Here is a 17,060-nt window from a genome sequence, read left to right on the forward strand (position 1 = left end):
TAATTAACATGTTTATTACGCCATTAAGAATCTCAATTTTGTTCTTCGTGCAATTGTAAAACTCTTGCGTTTTTTCTCTGAAACTAACATCAAAGAAAAATGTAGGACATTTCTACATATTTTTTTGGTACGTTCCTTTGTAACAAAGGAGCCCTACGTATTTTTTATTCCTATGTGTTCCCTTCACTTTTTTCTTTGAATCAGAAGAGGCACATTATGTAACTAATCCTCCATAGGTTAAGGACCCATTTGATTTGAAGAATTTCTAAAGGATTTTCGAAGGATTCTAATCGTCGGGATTTTTTCGTACATGGGGTTGTTTGATTCGTATAATTAGAATCCATAGAAATTTTCCTTAGGATACAGGGCATCTTCGATCCAAAGGATTTGTAAAGGAAATTTGGAGCATCCTAATCCTTAGGTTTTTTTTTCATACATGACTTGGTTGATTCGTAGGATTACAATTCATAAATATTTTGCCTGAAGATCCATTAATACCAGTTTTCATAGTAAAAATTCCATCCACTACATCCTAATGTGTATAATCCTACGTTTTTCTGCGCACAATCAAACGCTCGTACTGTTTTGTGAACCTATTAAACAGCCTCTCTATAGGCAACGTAATCGAGTCTTTGTGGCATGTTGACCGGGGATCATCTCCAAATCCGCTAGATCCTGATGTTGTCCTCTTCGTCCAGCGTGATTGAAGAAGAAGAAGAGTGCCGCCACAAGTCGCCATATGCACACCACACTCCAAGACACCCGCATACTCTGCACAAGCCGACGCTGTTGGGCCGAAGGACGCGGCCGGGAATCGTGTCCCGCTCCGGCCGAACGGGTCCTTAGAGGCTTTGAAAAATTCTCACGCCACGCCTAGAATATTTCCAAGAGTTGCTTTGAAAACAGAAGCGCGCGCGTTCAGAAGTCTGAAATTAGGAGGAGGGAGGGAAGCGGTTTCTTGTTCTGGACAACGACGAGGAGGAACCAAAATAGCAGCCGTCTAGTATACGTGACGCGATTAATCACGCAGATGCGACCGGCCGGCGCCCCCCTGATTTGTATAGTACCGAGTAAATGAGTGCCAGCTTTGGATTACGCGTCCAAACAATCCTAATTAATCCGGCAGCACTCCACTGGCAGCATATGCCTCGCGGCACATAGGATTATATAAAGCGCAGGGCTCCGGCGGAAGAACACATCTCACAAAGTTCAGATCAGCGCGCAGTGTAGTGTTGCCAAGTATTTCGTGGGTGGCATCGATCGAGGAAGAGAGACACCATGAGCTACCCGCCGCCGGGCACCGCGTACCCTCCGCCGGGCCAGCAGCAGGCGTACCCGCCGCCGGGCAACGGTTACGGCTACCCTCCTCCGGGCCAGGAGCAGCCGCAGCAGCAGCAGCAGGCATACCCGCCGCCGGCGTACGGCGCGCCGCCGCCCGTCGCCGCCGACTACTACCAGCCCAAGGACGGCGGCGCGTACCCGCCGCAGCAGCAGCAGGCGTACGGCGCGCCGCCGCCCGTCGCCGCCAACTACTACCCGCCGCCCCAGCAGCAGCAGGCCCCGCCGCCGCCGCCGCCGGAGGCGCAGAGCCGCGGCAGCGACGGCTTCTGGAAAGGATGGTAATTCACAGACCACTCGTCTAACACGACACGTACTTGCGTCGTGCATCATGCCTGCATGCATACCTAACTCCATTACCCGTATTAGTAACTGTCCGTCTGATCCCTCTGCATGTTTTGTTTGTTCTGATCTGCGTGCAGCTGTGCCGCAATCTGCTGCTGCTGCCTGCTCGACATGTGCCTCTGATCGATGTTGCACAGGATGATGATCCACATGCAGCTGCTCGCCATCGATCGGATCGTCGTTTCCTTGGCACATCTTGGATTTGGCTTAATTCTGTAATCACCATGTCGCTCAGTTACCATACCAATCAGTCGATTTGCTTTGTTGCTTCTTTCTTAGCGGAACCCCTCCCTGTAATTTGTTGGCCATGAATTGGATATGTCAAGTTATTTTCAGCATCCAGTACATTCTCCAGTTGAGTTTTTGCCATTGCGATCAGAGATGAAACAAAAAATTGCTGTTCCCCGGATGTTCCAAAGCAACCTACGGCAATGCCAAGGGTGCCAAATGTCAGACACCTCTTTTGTTTGTCCATAGGTAGAAACGGCAAATATAATAAATGCGTGCTATTTTGGAAATATTCGATACTTACAGCTTAAGCAATGCCGTGAGCTGTAGTATTACAGTAGCACTAATAATAATAATAACCAAACTAATACGGAAAAGCTACTCCCACCTGTCCATATTACTAAATCTGTAGCAACACAGGACAGGTGGCCGGATCCTATGGCTTGGACTTAAACAAAAAGAAATACGAGTATACTACCAGTAGCATTTCAAACCAACAGATAGACACTGTCGAGGTGACAACCTGGTAATCCACTCTGATTATTCCCTTCCTCCTTCGTGCTCATAGCCAGTGCACCTTGTGCTTCCAAGTTCAGATATTTACAAGCACTGCTTAAGTTATGTATTTACAGAGACATATTCCCTACCTGTCCACATCTTATGTGCATCAACGGTTTACAGTATGTACAATCGGCCTAGCTACTTATGAGTTATGTATATAAATATAGTATGAGCCCGTAGCTAGCCACCGTGGCTGACTCCGACAGCCCTGACTTCCACATGCTGCCGGCCTCCGCTCTCCGGGTGGACCACCACGGTGGCCTGCGCCTCGTCCAGCAGGCCATCCTTACCCTCGCGAGACGCAGACAACGCGCCGACCATGGCGGGGAGCTCGGCCGGCCTTTTGGCCTCGTCGCCGTCGGTGTGGGAGATGATCTCCCAGTCCTCCCTGACCGACGTCACGTCCCCGCGTTTCTCGTGGTGCTTCTCGACCTCGAAGATGGTTGGGATGACAACATAGTCGTTGAGCGGGTCGTAGAACAGGTCAGGTTCACCCGCGTGCAGCCAGTGCTGGACTATGCGGAACACGCGGTGGTCGCAGACGATGCCTCGGTGGTCAGCAGCAACCCCAATTCTCGCCACTGCATCAAGGCCGTCCGCCTGACAAAAGAAAGGATGATTACGCCCATTTTCCACGGTGCATATTTCCTTCATATGCTCAGTGAGTAAAAAGAAGGGCAAGAAGATTATCACACCTTTGCTGATTCTGCGGGAACGGATCCATCACCATCGACACAGATGTATTTACCCTGAAATAACACATAGTTCAGACAAATCAAATGGGAGCTACTTGGTGCTCCAAGAATCCCGAAATTTGGTATAGACAAAACACAACATTTACCAAATGAACTAACCTGAGTATATAAGAGGTGACTAAGATTTGAAATAGGGTGCCGTTTGCTCCCATAGCTGCAAAGAGAAGGGTATTACTAACTTGGCATACACATTACACAACTTTAGGTTATAAGACTTGCTTCATACAAAAGGCAACATATCTTCTGAAATAGGTCACATTTGAACAAACATAGCAAGAGAAAGGACAGCCTCTTTTGGAAAAAGTTCAGAACTCATTTTACTAAGCACTATTAACCCCAGAACATGCTAAGGCAGACAACATCCAGTCAATTCTTATTTCTTGAGAAATTTATAAAACCCAACTAATCCATCAGTCAACCAAACTTCAGTGGAACCAATCAAAATTTTAACTGGCACATGAAAAGAGCTAAAACTAGAATTAAAACCAGAAGTAGAAAAGATAGTAAATTACCAAACAGTATGAGCAGTGTCATAATCAATCCCGTAAATATTGTAGAACTTCACTGATTTTGGAAGCTTTGCCTGGGATAAGATATCTTGAGTTTCCTTTGCCCATATTAATATATCCTCATTAAGGGGCAGAGGAATGTGATTTCCATCAGCGATAATCTGCAATGATAATTTCATTGTCAGGAATCTAAGCATCAATAGTGGCTAAAATTTTTTGAAGTGCAAAAGATTCACCTCATGCTTGGAAAGAGCTTTTTGAATCATCTTTATTGCTTCATCTGGTTCATACGACTCCAGAATGGCACTTTTCTTACCATTCTCATCTGAGCTCTCTCTCCAGATCTGTAGCAATGGTGTATCTTCCCAGTGGTAGGTTGAGCTAGCCAACAACTCGTATATTGATGGGCATTCAATCAACTGAAGCACAAAAATTATTTTCAGTTCTTTCTCAAAAGGAAAAATCATGGTGACTACATGAATACATGCATTCAATGAGACAGATGGATAGGCTATCAAAGCATACCAATTGCTGCATAGTCCATTTGGAAATGAAGAATTTTGATTGCCATCCTTCCACAAAAGACATCCCATTCAGCAGACCACTATTTATGTACCCAGGCGCACCTGTCATGCAGCAGCAAGTTACTTCCAGCTCAAGATTCAAAGGCAATCGCAGTTAAAATTAGTATCCCTTGGAATATTTTTCGTTGGCATTCAATCAATGGTTGCACAATTGGCAGGTATTCCATGAAAAATGATACAGGTATCAAGCTTCCACCGTAGCAACTGAGAACATCCAATAGATATTTCAAGTTTAATTAATGTGGAAACAAGAGAGCCTGAGAATTTAGACGCTCAATCAACTCAAACCTTGAAATGGTGCAGCAATTGCAACCCAACTCTTCACATATTTTTCAAAGACCTGTTGAAACAAAACCACATTATCTAAGCATGGCACGAAGCATGACAAACTTCATCAGAGGCCCAAAATATAAGGAGAACCGGAGAAGTACTCACATCACCATGAAGAGACATGAAGCATTTAACAAGCAATCCCCCCATTGAATGTGTTATTAGATTGATCTTTTTCTCTCCTGAAGCTGTGTATACTGACTCTAGCTTTTTAGAAAATTTGTCAAGTGTTTCCGAAAGCCTGCAGAGAAGAAGAGGTATCAAAATAAGGGAGGAACTGAATAAACTGACATTATCTGAAAGAAAAAGCAACCCCGTAAAGATTGTGTTCTATACACCTACTAGCATGGCCGCCAAATAGCATGACTTTTGGCCAAAAAAAAAACATATACAGCTGTACACGGGATGACATATACAAAACAGGGATACAGATGCGGAATTTACCTGTTACTTTGGCGGAAATCATAACCAAATCCAAACAGAGTTTTGCCTTCTTGATATCCCCATTTAATCATTTGCACTATCATGTCATGATAGTAGTAAACACTGTCATCACCAATAATCTGCAAATTTTTAGAAGTATATGAGTGGCGCATATCGGATATCTGCTGCAGTAACTGATTTACTACTGCTAATAGAGTTGGACAGGACTAAGGTAAAACCATCAGATGATACATATAGTTGTACAATGATCTATTGTTCTGACTGCCTGTAGACCACATAAGTAAATGAAAAGTAAAGGTAAATCTTCATTCAGAAAAAACAAAAGTGAAATAAGTTTGTTACCAGGTCTGGGTCCAATGTGTCGATGGCGTACAATCCATACCTATCCTCAGGGACAGTGATGTGTATTTTCTCATCCACGGAAACAGTTTTGCCTGCTCCATTACAGTAGTTTGGCATCAAATGACATGACGAAAGGAAATGCTCTGCTGAATCAGCACTAGATAACATGCAACAAGAAGGAACAAGCCTTACGAGTCGGCAGTTTTTCAATGAAAGTCACTGTATGTCTAATACCTACGAGCTGCTCAGATAACTAATCCAAACGTAACGAAAACATTAATTCAGATAGAGTATGCCGATATTGCAAGTGTCTACCAAACCACACAAGCTGCATCAATTTCCAGATACTTGCCTTCTAATCATCACACAAGCAAAGCGTTCCAGCACACAAAACAGTTTACCCTTCATTGTTTGCTTACTTTAGATAAGCATGTAAAACAATCAAGCTCATATAACGTTCTCGAGCAATTCAGCAATCTATTAACTCATTCAGCAGGTGACAGACAGAGACAAGGAAGTAAGAGGTGCTCTGCACATACCCGTGGAGGCATCGAACTGCGCCCAGAGCTTCTCGCGGCACTCGTGGTCGGCGGCGAGGATGCGCACCCAGACCCTCTCCTTGTTCCCGGCCTCGTCCACGGCCTCGAGAATAGAGCCGCCGATGCCGGGCACGAGCAGCACCGGGTCGAGGCTGGGGTCGACCAGCGGCACCTGCTCCTTGGCGATCCGCAGCCACAGCTCGATCGCCCGGATCAGATCCTCCAGCACCGACATCCTTGCTTCCCCGCCGCCCAAATCCCGCCCTAAGTAAGCACGCTCAAGCCCCCAGCCGCGAGGCCAGCATGAGAGGGCGAGGCTTCCGGCCGAACCGGGCTCCGGCAAGCTCGAATCGGAGCGGCACGGGGGTGGCGTGTCGTCGGCGGATGGCGGGGAATCTGCTCCGCGGTGGCTGGAGTATATGGTTTTGCCCGGGTTTGGACGGGGGTGGGGATTCCGGAGGCGTGAGGGTTTCGCAATCCCGTTCCGTACGCCAGTCGCCCGGGGAGAAAAAAACAGCGAACGGACGGGAAGTAAGCCACGGTTTAACGCTTCCTCCTCGTGCTTTGCTTACCCGGGCGCCCTGCTATTTCACTGACAGGGGTACCCGGCCCTTGCTGGCCCCGGCTGTCCGTGGGATGTAGGGCCGTGCGGTGTGGTACGACGGCTCGGGCTTCGGGGAGTTGTATTTTTTGTACGGAACGATGCAGGGACTCGCGAGAACATAGACAGCAGTACTGCGCACGCTCTCTTTGATCCCACGTGTCGGTGTCCAGAGGAGGCTTCTGAACGCACGACTATTCGTATTTTTTTAATTTATGTATATATAAATGGTCAAAGATAGACAATGTTTTTAGTAACAGAAAAAGATAGACATGTTTGACTGAGTAGGGCGTTTCGGAGCCCGGCCTTCGTGGAGACCGGAATTTTTGAAAAATCAAAGTTCAAACTTCTCAGTTAAAAAGAAAACTGAAAAAAGTTGTACATGTATAGAAGGATGTGATGTGTATGAAATGCCTTGAAATGCGAGCTGTGCAAAAAAAACATGGACTTTGAGGATGAATATTGCATATACTAAAAAGCCACAGATATTTTTTCTTTTGTGTAACATATTTCGTCTTAAAAAATTACACGCTTGTACATTATATCTCTAAGAATATGTGTATTTTTTCAAAAAAAAACATACATGTATGAATTTTGATCATTTCAAATTCAGTCTCTATGGATGCAGAGCTCCATTCAGCATTTTCGTGTTTGACTGTCTTTGTTAGTGTATTCTTGAACGGAGGTTAGTCTAATTGATTTTGGAGCTGGTGACATTTGTCCAGATTTCGCAAAAGGGTCTGTCTAGGACAGTGTCACATCTAAGCCGATGTCCATTCTGTTTGTGGTCTATTTTTTTTGTCCTTATTTTTTTTTTTACTTCTTGGTGCTGCATTATCTATTTGTGTAAGTTTAGATGTGACATACTTAAAAAACATCTAGATGTGAATTAGACAAACTATTCGCAAAAATAAGAGTGGAAGATTCCAAACTTCTTTCAATAGCTTCAGTCGGACATTTACAATTTTGAACAGCATTTTTTCAAATATTCTCATTGGATCTTTCAATGTCATATGCTTAAATTTGTCCCAAAAAATGTCAAAAAGAATCTAAAATATCTTACTATAGTATATAAGTTAACGGTCAAACTTACAATTGGGGATTCTTTCGACCTCGAAAGTGGCTTCCATGTCCTTTTAAGACTAGGGGTACCACATCTAAGATTCAGTAATAATTATAAGATCAATCATCCCAGGTTCTCATGTCAATCCTATTACATTCTTTCCCAATAGAAGAGATTCAGATCCAGCATTATGTATACCGTCAAATTTTACGGGAACAGCAAAACTGCAGTGCTACAATCCAACATCTAACAAAATAATATAAAAGTACATATCATGAAACTATTTTGAATTTAATAGAATTTTTATCAAAGAAATCTGAGTAACGAGTGAACAGGAGTACATCTTAAGATTTAATGATAATTAGCACAATAGAAAGATCAATCATCTAGCAACATCCTACAAGGGGTGAACCAGAGTCTCATCTGTCCCAGCACATTGTCTTCTCCAAGAAAAGAGATTCAGATTCAGCATTCTGTATATCAAATCTTATGAGCACAGCAAAACTGCAGGGCTATACCACCCAACAACATCCTACAAGGGCTGAATCAAGTGCCATAGTAGTACATGACATGATACGATATGCTTCCTGCGAAGCCAATAGTAGCAGTTAACATAAACTAACATTGCAGGTTCAGTTTGCTGAACCGCAGGGGTTCTTCCATCTACTCGCTTTGATCGTCCACAGGGCAAGCTCATCCCAGAAATGTCATTCGGATCAGCGCTTCATTTCTCCAGGTCTATGCTCGGCTCCGGGTCGGCTGGAAGGCGCTTCTCCAGGTCCAGGCCCGGTTCCGGGTCCGAGCGAGGCTGCTTCTCCAGGTCCAGGCCCGGTTCCGGGTCCGAACGAGGCTGCTTCTCCAGGTCTAGGCTCATCATTTCTGGGTCTGGACGAGGTCGCTCCTCCAGGTCCAGGCTCGGTTCCGGGTCCGGATGAGGCTGTTTTTCAAGGTCCAGGCTGGACTCCGGGTCTAGACGGAGCCGCTTGGGCTCCCGGTCGCCTAGGTGCAGCGACATGGCGAGCTCTTCCTCTGACGGGTTGTTCAGGTTGGCGATGCTCCTCCGAGCATCATGGTCACGGCGCACGGGAGACATGCCAACGAAGTTCGAGATGAACTGACGCTCTTCCATGTCGGAGGGTGTGTTGGCTGCGCCCTCCCCTTCGGTTGTGGCGCTTGCCAGGTCATGACGAGGCAGCTGCTGAATTTGGATCCCAAGAGGCTCAAAGATCTCTTCAACCTTCTCTGCCGGGGTGGCTTCTGGGGCAGTAACAGTCACCGCAGAGGACTCCCCAATAGCAGAGTTAATTGCAGTCACAAAGGCTTTTCTTTGCTCCTGCACAGCATCTTTATTATACATGAATTACGTCAGCCTTGTACCATTGGAGCAAACGTAATTCAACATTCAAGTATGAAATGCCAATAACATGATACTCCAGGAGAACACTGGAACATGAAGGAAACTGTTGCGGTACTCACCTTTGAGCGATTCGTCGTTTATTATAAGATCAAGTTCTAGACGATCAAGAAGGCGGCCAAGATCAACCCCTGTGGTCCAGTTTTCAGGGCCATACTCACTTGTGAGCTTTATCCTCCCACGGTTTGCTGTGCCACCCCATATTATCCCAATAGGACGTGGCTTCTCCCCATCCTGGCTGGTCAGGATAATAAGGCTTCCGCTGTCACCCTCCAAATCAAATGTTTGGCGGTTCTCACCAACGACGAGGAGGTCAGTGAAGAAGCATATTCCTTTCTCATCATTGTACTCAAGGGCATATGCCATCACAGTCCCAGTTGTGTGACCAGAGCTTCTGCCGACTTTGCAAACTTGCCTCCCGATGAGGCTCTTGATAGGACACTGCAGATCTATAATCTTAACATCCCCAATCTCACCGACTTCCCTAACTATAGTTGTGACTGTGGAAATGTCAAAGTCATCAGCAAATGGGATGAATGCACCGTCAGCTCGTACAAATGTCTCTGCAGATCCACAGAGGGGCAGCATATATGTTTGGGGATTAGAACAGCACATATGCATCATATAAAACTGCACTAAACAGAAGGAGAAGCTTATAAGTTTATAAATTTACATATATAAAACATAAACTAAGTTTTTTTTGTCCCGTAAACAGATATTGTTTTGTTCCTATGTAGTCTAAAGCAAAAGTTGCTGTTGAACTGACTGACAAAAACTGGTACAATCAGAAAGACAAGTCCTGCTTCACAAACTTATCTTTGTGTTCGTGGAATGCATTAATTTATTCATTTTATGAATTGAAGACATTGTGTTTAAATAGACGAAACATTAACTAGGCATTTCTCTATAACATATACTTTGAAGTTCAATTCTGTGAATAATACATGAATTCCCTATATCAACCAGATAACTTGTAGCTGCTCTACCTGGGTTTGTTCCAGCATAAATTCCATACCAAACATCATCTGTGATGAAAGATGTTGCCCTCTCGACAGCCCCAAGATAAACACCAGGCCCAAGATTCGGCGGCAACGGGTGAAACATCTTCTGGTTAGGATAGTCCAAATCAACTGCAACATGCCGGTTCGTGAGGAAACCAACTTGCTTGTTGTTGGTGCGTCGTTTCACAATTGCACCCAAAGTTCCAAACGTATCCTGGCTTGCAACCTGAGACAGTAAAACAGCGTATGGAGAACTCTCAGCAGGAAATGAGAAGCATGCCCTATTGAATCATTCAATGCCCTATATGCTGCTCTAACTTCTGGAGTATATAATTCAGTTATGTTTTGGAAAAAAAAACTGTCATTCAAAATAGTACGTGAGTTTTAAAGACGAGTGGTGACTAGATTTATGCAGGGGCCCAATTGTTAAGCTGCATATGATAACTTAGACCATTCTAGTCATTAAATGACACAACGCTCTAGAGACTACCGGCAAGAAAGTTACTTCTGATTGCTGATCAGTTCACGATGGGATAACTCAAGTTACATCCAGTTGGCGCTCTAGAGACCACCACAAGAAAAACGAACAAAGATTTACTTAAACTAAACAAGAACAAAGTTAGCACTGGCAGGACTTCTAGTCGCTCTTCGTTATGCATAACAGTGCGAACTGACATACTCCCTCTGTTCACTTTTATAAGGAATTGTATACATTTCAGACAGCTTGCAAAACAGCTCACTTTCAGTTGTCTGAAACGACTTATAAAAATGAACGGAGGGAGTAGTAACTATCAGCCCGTGTCATAACCTTATCGTCACTGCAATTTTATTCACTTTGTCCAAAGAATCCTGACAAAATTTGAACGGCCCACTGGCAAGATAGAGAGAATAACTAGCAGTGCATGTCTGTGCTCAATCCAATTTATACACATGGCAGCATTCACTGCTTAAAGAAGATGATATCTAGGCAATGCAAACCAATACAGATAAGAGCATAGATGTATGAACCTGAGAGCCTGAACCAATATATTCGTCACTGCCACACAGCTTATTAACAAGCTCACTAAACATCTGTTCTTTAGGTGTTTGAGCCGGTGCACCATAGTATGAAAATTCTACGACATCGACATCACACCAAACACCTCCTGGACCCTGTAATCATCCAGACAAGTGAAAGATATTAGTCGACGACAAAAACGACTCCCAAGTCTGAAAACAAGCCTGTCCAATAATATAAGACAAGAGATAAAATGAGGTTCTCGTACCGCAAGAATCGCAGGAAGGCATTGGTTCGGATTAAGCCATTTCTTGTGAACCTTTCGAGCAACGAAGACAAGAATGGCGGGGGTTTCTGTGAGAACCCCTTTTGTTATGCGGAAGCCCACTGCGGTCCCGAGACTGAAACGCTTCAATATCTTGCTGTGGAAAGCTCTTATGGTCATCAAGTCGAGCAAGCTATTTGCTTGCTGACCCTTGGGCAACTTTCCAGGGAGTATCGGCAGCAATCCTTTCTGGAGGTTCCCAAAGTAGTTTGCCCGTCCCTCCGCCGCACAATGCTGCAGGTTTGAAGTCGGCCATAAGAAGTATGCCGCGCTATTTTCTGTGTGCACGCACCCAGAAGCAACCGGTTGCATCGATGGAGAACAAGGAAATGCCTCGTGGTGAGAGCAATGCCCCTCCACGTCAAGCGACGACTCTTCCGACTGCGTCAAACCTGAGAGCTGCATCCTGTCATCTGAAGGCCTCATTGTGCCGAACAGTTGACAGATGTGATGGACAGGAGAAGCTATGGCCCTAAAAATGAGAACAAACAAGTCTGAGAACATAATCTTTCAAGGTAAAAATGTCAGGAGACACTGGACAAATCTAGCAAATGTGTTTGCGCTCTATAACTTGCATCGGACCGGGAAATATATGCTGAAACTAAGAGCATCCAGGTTATTATTATACACAAGAGAATAAACAAGTGCTGGTGGAATAGCCTGATATTCTCGGGGAATAGGTTCTTGCAAGATTGCAACCACGCAAACAAAAGCAGGTAATATCATAAGAGGAATCCTCTGTACGACGAATATGACCCACTATATATGTGTATATTCTTGCTGCGCATCCGCCGCAGAACCAAGCAGGCAATATCATAAGATGGTGGAATCTGCAAAAGCCAGAGGGCGAAGGAAGTCTCCATCCGTTTGTTCGCGAAAGGCATGGCACAAATTCTGCCTTTAAACAGCGGGAATGGGCATAAATCCACATCACAACTACTTGTGATGATAACAAAAATACCGGCGCAAAAAGGGTAGGGCCTAGACGCAAATTCAGCAGGCGGCACCGCGGGTGAAGTTTGGCAAAGGCATCGTGCACTTTGTTGAAAGAGAAAAGGCATAATCAAAATCAGAAGCAACCCGCCGACCAGAAATCGGGGGGAACAAACAGCAAGCGCTCTCTCCTTGTTCCAGCCAATAGCAGGCCTGAAATCGGTTTTGCTGGAGCAATGCAACTTTAACCTGAAGCTGAAGGCACGCGAGCTGGATTGGTGCTGGTTGCTTGTAGGAGGAACAGAGCGGCAACGGAAGTCCCCTGGTGATGAGTCTTGGGAGGCCGAGCTGCTAAGCTTTCCGTGGCATTTGGCCCCGGAAGCGCGGCCCGCAAGGGAGGCGGAAGGAAATAAGAAGAGGAACACCTGAAGCTGTTGCTGTGCAGGCATCAGGAAATTCCCATGGCACTGGTAGGGAGCAACAACCTGGTATTACCAGATTGGCAATCCAACCACCAGAGGGACAAGCAGCCCCGCCTAGGAATGGAAACCACGGGCCGCGAGGAAAAAGGGATACGAGGGACAGAAAAAGAAACCGGGCAAATCGAGGAAGACGGCGCCAAGATCCTGCCGCCCCGGGGGCGAGCGAAAGATCCGGCCATCCGGCCTTCGGGTAGGACTCCGGGCAGGGGAGGGAGGGAGGGGTCGGAGCCGCTCACCTGGAGCCGGAGCAATGGCCGCGGCCTCGCGCCTCGTCCTCCCCTCCTATCTTCTTCTCCTCCCCGCGCGGGTATCCATAATTGGGGGCGGGGAGGCGGGAATCTCCACTGTTATTAGGGGCGAGGCGAGGCCCGGGGGCAGAAGATGACAGCTTTGCAGTCGCAGGCGGCGTCCCTCCCCTGCCCAGCCCCCCCTCTCACTGTTGGGGCCGTGTGCGCGGCATGCGTGCGCCGCACAAACACCACAAGAAGAGGCTAGAGAGAGAGAGGAATGGGGAGGAGGCGCTGGGAATCTAGGGGCGGGGAGCTCGATCAGCAGCTAGCCGGTGGTGGTGATCATGGCGTGGCGTGGTGGTCACAGATTGGGGTACGGTGAACAACAACTTCACTGTGGCGCCGTGTGATGTGTCGATCCGTGTGTCGAGCCGGGGCCTGTGGCCGCATAGTCGTCCGTGTCGCGCGGTGCAACGGACGGCCCGGATGGGTCGCGGCCGGGGCGAGGGGACGTGGCCCGCTCCTGGCCGCTCGATCCTGGGGGGTTTCGGCCTCCTTTGAACAAGTGCGCACTTTTGGCCGTGTCATGTCACATATATTATCGACAATGACAATATGAAAGTGATAGGGAAAATGAAAGATTAATGGAGTTGACCCGTCGTAGAGGGTCGGATATAAACACATTTTTCTAACATATATTTGGGATAACAATTAATAAGATTTAAACGCAAGAGTACTGGACTAAGGCCCAATTCTTTTGGTGGCTTCTAAAGTACTAAGCGGCCCTTGCAAGCTTATTTCATAAGCCGCCCCCAAAGAACCAGGCCTAAGAAATTGAACTTGATATGTAACTATCCAAATTTGATGCGGTCTTAAAAATACTATGTCTTCGCTCAAATTTTCCAATGCAAATATGTTATTTTACTGAGTGACTATAGCTCAATCTCGTAGTTGGATTGGATGGTTAAGAACAATTCTTTCTTGGTAGCTTGAATATTTGATCAAATGTTATTTGATAATCTAGGCTCCCAGATGATTGCCACATCACAAGTGAAGGAAATATGCTATTTTTTGTAAGTTTGTCGCAATTGCTATTTTTGTGGACCAGAAATAGTAACATTTATATGAGCCAGAAATAGTAACATTTATGTAGGTCGAGACAAAAGAGATAGTAACAAGTGGCCTGATCATTTTTTTGCTTTATGGTGTGGTGCCATATTTATGGTGTCTAGCTCATGAAAAGTCCCTATGTTCTATTCTCTAGCTTCATCAAATAAAAGTGAAAAAGGACACAGGCATACTATTCTGGCACTATAGAACAATTTCATAGCAATGTAAAACATTAAACACTCCCTATACTGGGTTTTATGCATGTTCTAGTAAAAAGGGTGAAAGTGCATCTAATCCCCAAGGGGAATTTTGGTAATTTATATCAAGATATCTCAAAGAACTAATGCTAGTTTAAAGTATACTTCATCCGTTCCAAAATATAAGTCTTTTTATAGATTTTAACAAGTGACTACATATGGAGCAAAATAAATGAATCTATACTCTAAAATATGTCTACATACATCCGTATGTTGTAGTCCATTTGAAATGTCTAAAAAGACTTATATTTAGGAACAAAGGGAGTATTTCAGAAAACAATAGGAATAGCGTTGGAATGGAAGGTGATCACTAAAAATGCTTAAAGACAATTGTTGGACAAGCCAGAGGATTCTTCTTTTTTCCGTGACCCAATATCGCATTGAGTATATAGGCATGACGATACTATCAAAATGGGATGAGGACTTGTGAGCCTTTTGCTCCATGTGCTTAGAGATCAAACTCCTTCAAGTTTTCGACTATATCTTCTAATGACATGCAACTCGATGATGCCAAAGCACTTCCACTCGAAACCACCATACCATCCAGATATAGTCGTTGTTCCAAACCCTATTTCAATCGACGCCTCAAGCATCCCATTCAGAGCCACCGAAGAAACCTCATAAACCTTCTATTGTCACGTCGGAAATTCTGAGCCATTCTAGTTGAAACTTTCGAAGTGCTGACAATGAGTGTACCACCACTGAGGTACTCACTTCAGAACCACTTATTGATTTCCATTTAGACCTATCGATGCATATGAAACTTGTCACTTCTGAGCCATCGAGCAACACCAATCGGAGCCTCTGAGTTGTGCAAAAAGGTGAGTAATGGTCAGATTCTTGGCCCGGTTTATATATACCCCTAGCTATCCTGCTAGCTCATCTCGAAGCAAACTCCACTTCCATCATTTGTTCTGAGAAAGAACGCCACCTCCTTGTGTTGGTTTTAAAGTACTTTCTACTCCGACCATCCAATCAAACCCTTTGATATAAAACCCCCTCTTTATTTCCACTCCTACTTCTCCAAATCCATAGCTAAATCTTGAACATGTTTGAGTGTTGAGTAGATTATCTTTTGAAGCGCATCAACAAGGGATTTATTGTCAACAACCTCTATCTTGTTACTTTGGGAGGGTGTGCACCTCCTGGGTCGGCTATGTGTTGCTTGGGAGTCTTCAACTTTGTGAAGAACCCAAAAAAGTTTGTATGGGTTTAGAGACCGCGTACTTCGCAAAGGTCTACCCTGGTGAGGCTAGTACTTCGTGGGCATAAGCCATGGTGGAATAGTTTGGTTGCTAATTCGTGGACCCTTCATGGGCATGTCCTTCATGGACATTATTCCTTTGTGGAATTTTGCAACCGAAATCCTTGCGGTCTTAGATCCTTCCTGGACAAAAGCCTCCATCAACGTGCATGTAAGATGGCGCCAATTATCCAAACCACAGGAAAAATCTTCAACAAGCCAATTGCGCTTGCGATTTTCACAACTCTGCCTCTCTTACTTTGTACTTGCATGTCTTTACTTTCCACTGCCTATATTCTAGACTTGCATGTATATGGTGCTCTATAGATTGCTAGAAAAGCCTAAAATCTGCCAAGAAATTAAAACTTGGGAACATATTCCATTATTTTCCTTGGTAGTCTATTCGACCACTTCCCTCTATACATACTTACCAATCCTACAAAGGGGTAACCTAAACCAAATGCAACTTGCTATTTTAAGAGGTAGGCCTCATCCGGTCCATAAGATAGAAAAATCATGGGAATAGGAAAGTCATCAGAGTTCCTATAAGAAAATATATGTCACTTGGTTCATGGGATACGAATGTTTCCATTGGGTCCGAGCTAAAATAATTCCTTTGAAATCCAAAAGACATGAAGCAATCCTACATAGGAATAGGAATCCACACATATGAACCAAATAGCTCAATAGGAATTTTCCTTTAGCAATCTTATCCTATAGGATTCCTATAAATAAAAGGAGGCCTTAATGTGTGCTGTATGAAATAGAATGAAAGAAAAAGTGGACATGACTCAATATATCGTTTGTGCATCTTTCGTTTCTATTCATCCGCGAGTGGTATGAATACAACATATCCTAGACATGTTTAGTGTCAAATCTTGTCGCCCACCAAATTGAATAACTTTCTTTTTAATAAAATTTGGGCCACATATATTTGAGGCCAACACTGTTAGCACTATTATACAACTATATGGAATCAAATGTGTTATCTGCCACACTGCTTCACGTTTTATTGATTTTTCAAAATTTCTGTGGAACCTAGTATATTTCTTAACAAGTCATCAATTATGTTAGAAATGAAGGTGTACCTTTGTTTGCCAGGTGAAATATGAATGATTTTCCAAAATGGAACTAGCTAACACTTTTTTTGTTAAGCTAGGTTGTTGAACATTTTCTAGTTTACATTGGTCGAAAGACTACTTGTTTCCCTTGTCTTGATTTTTTGGTCGGGTTGCTTTATGTGTTTCTAGAGAAAACACATAACAATACATTCTTTGACCCCACTAATTTAAAAGTGATAGAAACATAACAACAGTTCCATACTTCAAAACTATTATTCCTATGACAAATAAAATACTAGGCATAAATGTGGATGCATGCTTTTGCCGAATGTCTATGGAGTGTTAAAATGGTCGATCTTCAACTTCTC

The 17,060-nt window shown here is 44.5% G+C and overlaps 3 protein-coding genes across 3 annotated transcripts; 1 reads left to right on the top strand and 2 right to left on the bottom strand.

Moving 5' to 3' along the window:
- The first annotated feature begins 1,186 nt into the window (after nt 1–1,186).
- On the top strand, nt 1,187–2,050 carry LOC125539472 (cysteine-rich and transmembrane domain-containing protein WIH2-like). Its single transcript, XM_048702930.1, has 2 exons — nt 1,187–1,619; nt 1,761–2,050. The coding sequence occupies exons 1-2, from the start codon at nt 1,279–1,281 to the stop codon at nt 1,804–1,806; spliced, it is 387 nt and encodes a 128-aa protein (XP_048558887.1). The 5' UTR covers nt 1,187–1,278; the 3' UTR covers nt 1,807–2,050.
- A 377-nt stretch (nt 2,051–2,427) lies between these two features.
- Nucleotides 2,428–6,482, bottom strand: LOC125539470 (lecithin-cholesterol acyltransferase-like 4). The gene is made up of 11 exons (XM_048702929.1): nt 5,976–6,482; nt 5,437–5,528; nt 5,095–5,213; nt 4,756–4,891; nt 4,609–4,660; nt 4,262–4,362; nt 3,973–4,155; nt 3,740–3,897; nt 3,327–3,381; nt 3,168–3,221; nt 2,428–3,072 (listed from the first exon to the last, which is right to left on the bottom strand). The coding sequence occupies exons 1-11, from the start codon at nt 6,208–6,210 to the stop codon at nt 2,653–2,655; spliced, it is 1,605 nt and encodes a 534-aa protein (XP_048558886.1). The 5' UTR covers nt 6,211–6,482; the 3' UTR covers nt 2,428–2,652.
- Nucleotides 6,483–8,063: 1,581 nt separating this feature from the next.
- Nucleotides 8,064–13,339, bottom strand: LOC125539469 (protein NARROW LEAF 1). Its single transcript, XM_048702928.1, has 6 exons — nt 13,028–13,339; nt 11,320–11,848; nt 11,063–11,206; nt 10,040–10,280; nt 9,116–9,616; nt 8,064–8,983 (listed from the first exon to the last, which is right to left on the bottom strand). The coding sequence occupies exons 2-6, from the start codon at nt 11,800–11,802 to the stop codon at nt 8,364–8,366; spliced, it is 1,989 nt and encodes a 662-aa protein (XP_048558885.1). The 5' UTR covers nt 11,803–11,848; nt 13,028–13,339; the 3' UTR covers nt 8,064–8,363.
- Between the last annotated feature and the right edge of the window lie 3,721 nt (nt 13,340–17,060).

This window comes from Triticum urartu, chromosome 2 (assembly GCF_003073215.2).
Source record: "Triticum urartu cultivar G1812 chromosome 2, Tu2.1, whole genome shotgun sequence".
NCBI lineage: Eukaryota > Viridiplantae > Streptophyta > Magnoliopsida > Poales > Poaceae > Triticum > Triticum urartu.

Coding starts and splice junctions, on each gene's coding strand:
- LOC125539472 (XM_048702930.1), top strand. CDS start 1,279: ATGAGCTACCCGCCGCCGGGCACCGCGTACCCTCCGCCGGGCCAGCAG. Junction 1,620..1,760: donor GACGGCTTCTGGAAAGGATG/GTAATTCACAGA, acceptor ATCTGCGTGCAG/CTGTGCCGCAATCTGCTGCT.
- LOC125539470 (XM_048702929.1), bottom strand. CDS start 6,210: ATGTCGGTGCTGGAGGATCTGATCCGGGCGATCGAGCTGTGGCTGCGG. Junction 5,529..5,975: donor GCAGTTCGATGCCTCCACGG/GTATGTGCAGAG, acceptor GTAATGGAGCAG/GCAAAACTGTTTCCGTGGAT. Junction 3,222..3,326: donor GTCACCTCTTATATACTCAG/GTTAGTTCATTT, acceptor GTGTTATTTCAG/GGTAAATACATCTGTGTCGA.
- LOC125539469 (XM_048702928.1), bottom strand. CDS start 11,802: ATGAGGCCTTCAGATGACAGGATGCAGCTCTCAGGTTTGACGCAGTCG. Junction 9,617..10,039: donor TTATGCTGGAACAAACCCAG/GTAGAGCAGCTA, acceptor GTGGATCTGCAG/AGACATTTGTACGAGCTGAC. Junction 8,984..9,115: donor AAACGACGAATCGCTCAAAG/GTGAGTACCGCA, acceptor TGTATAATAAAG/ATGCTGTGCAGGAGCAAAGA.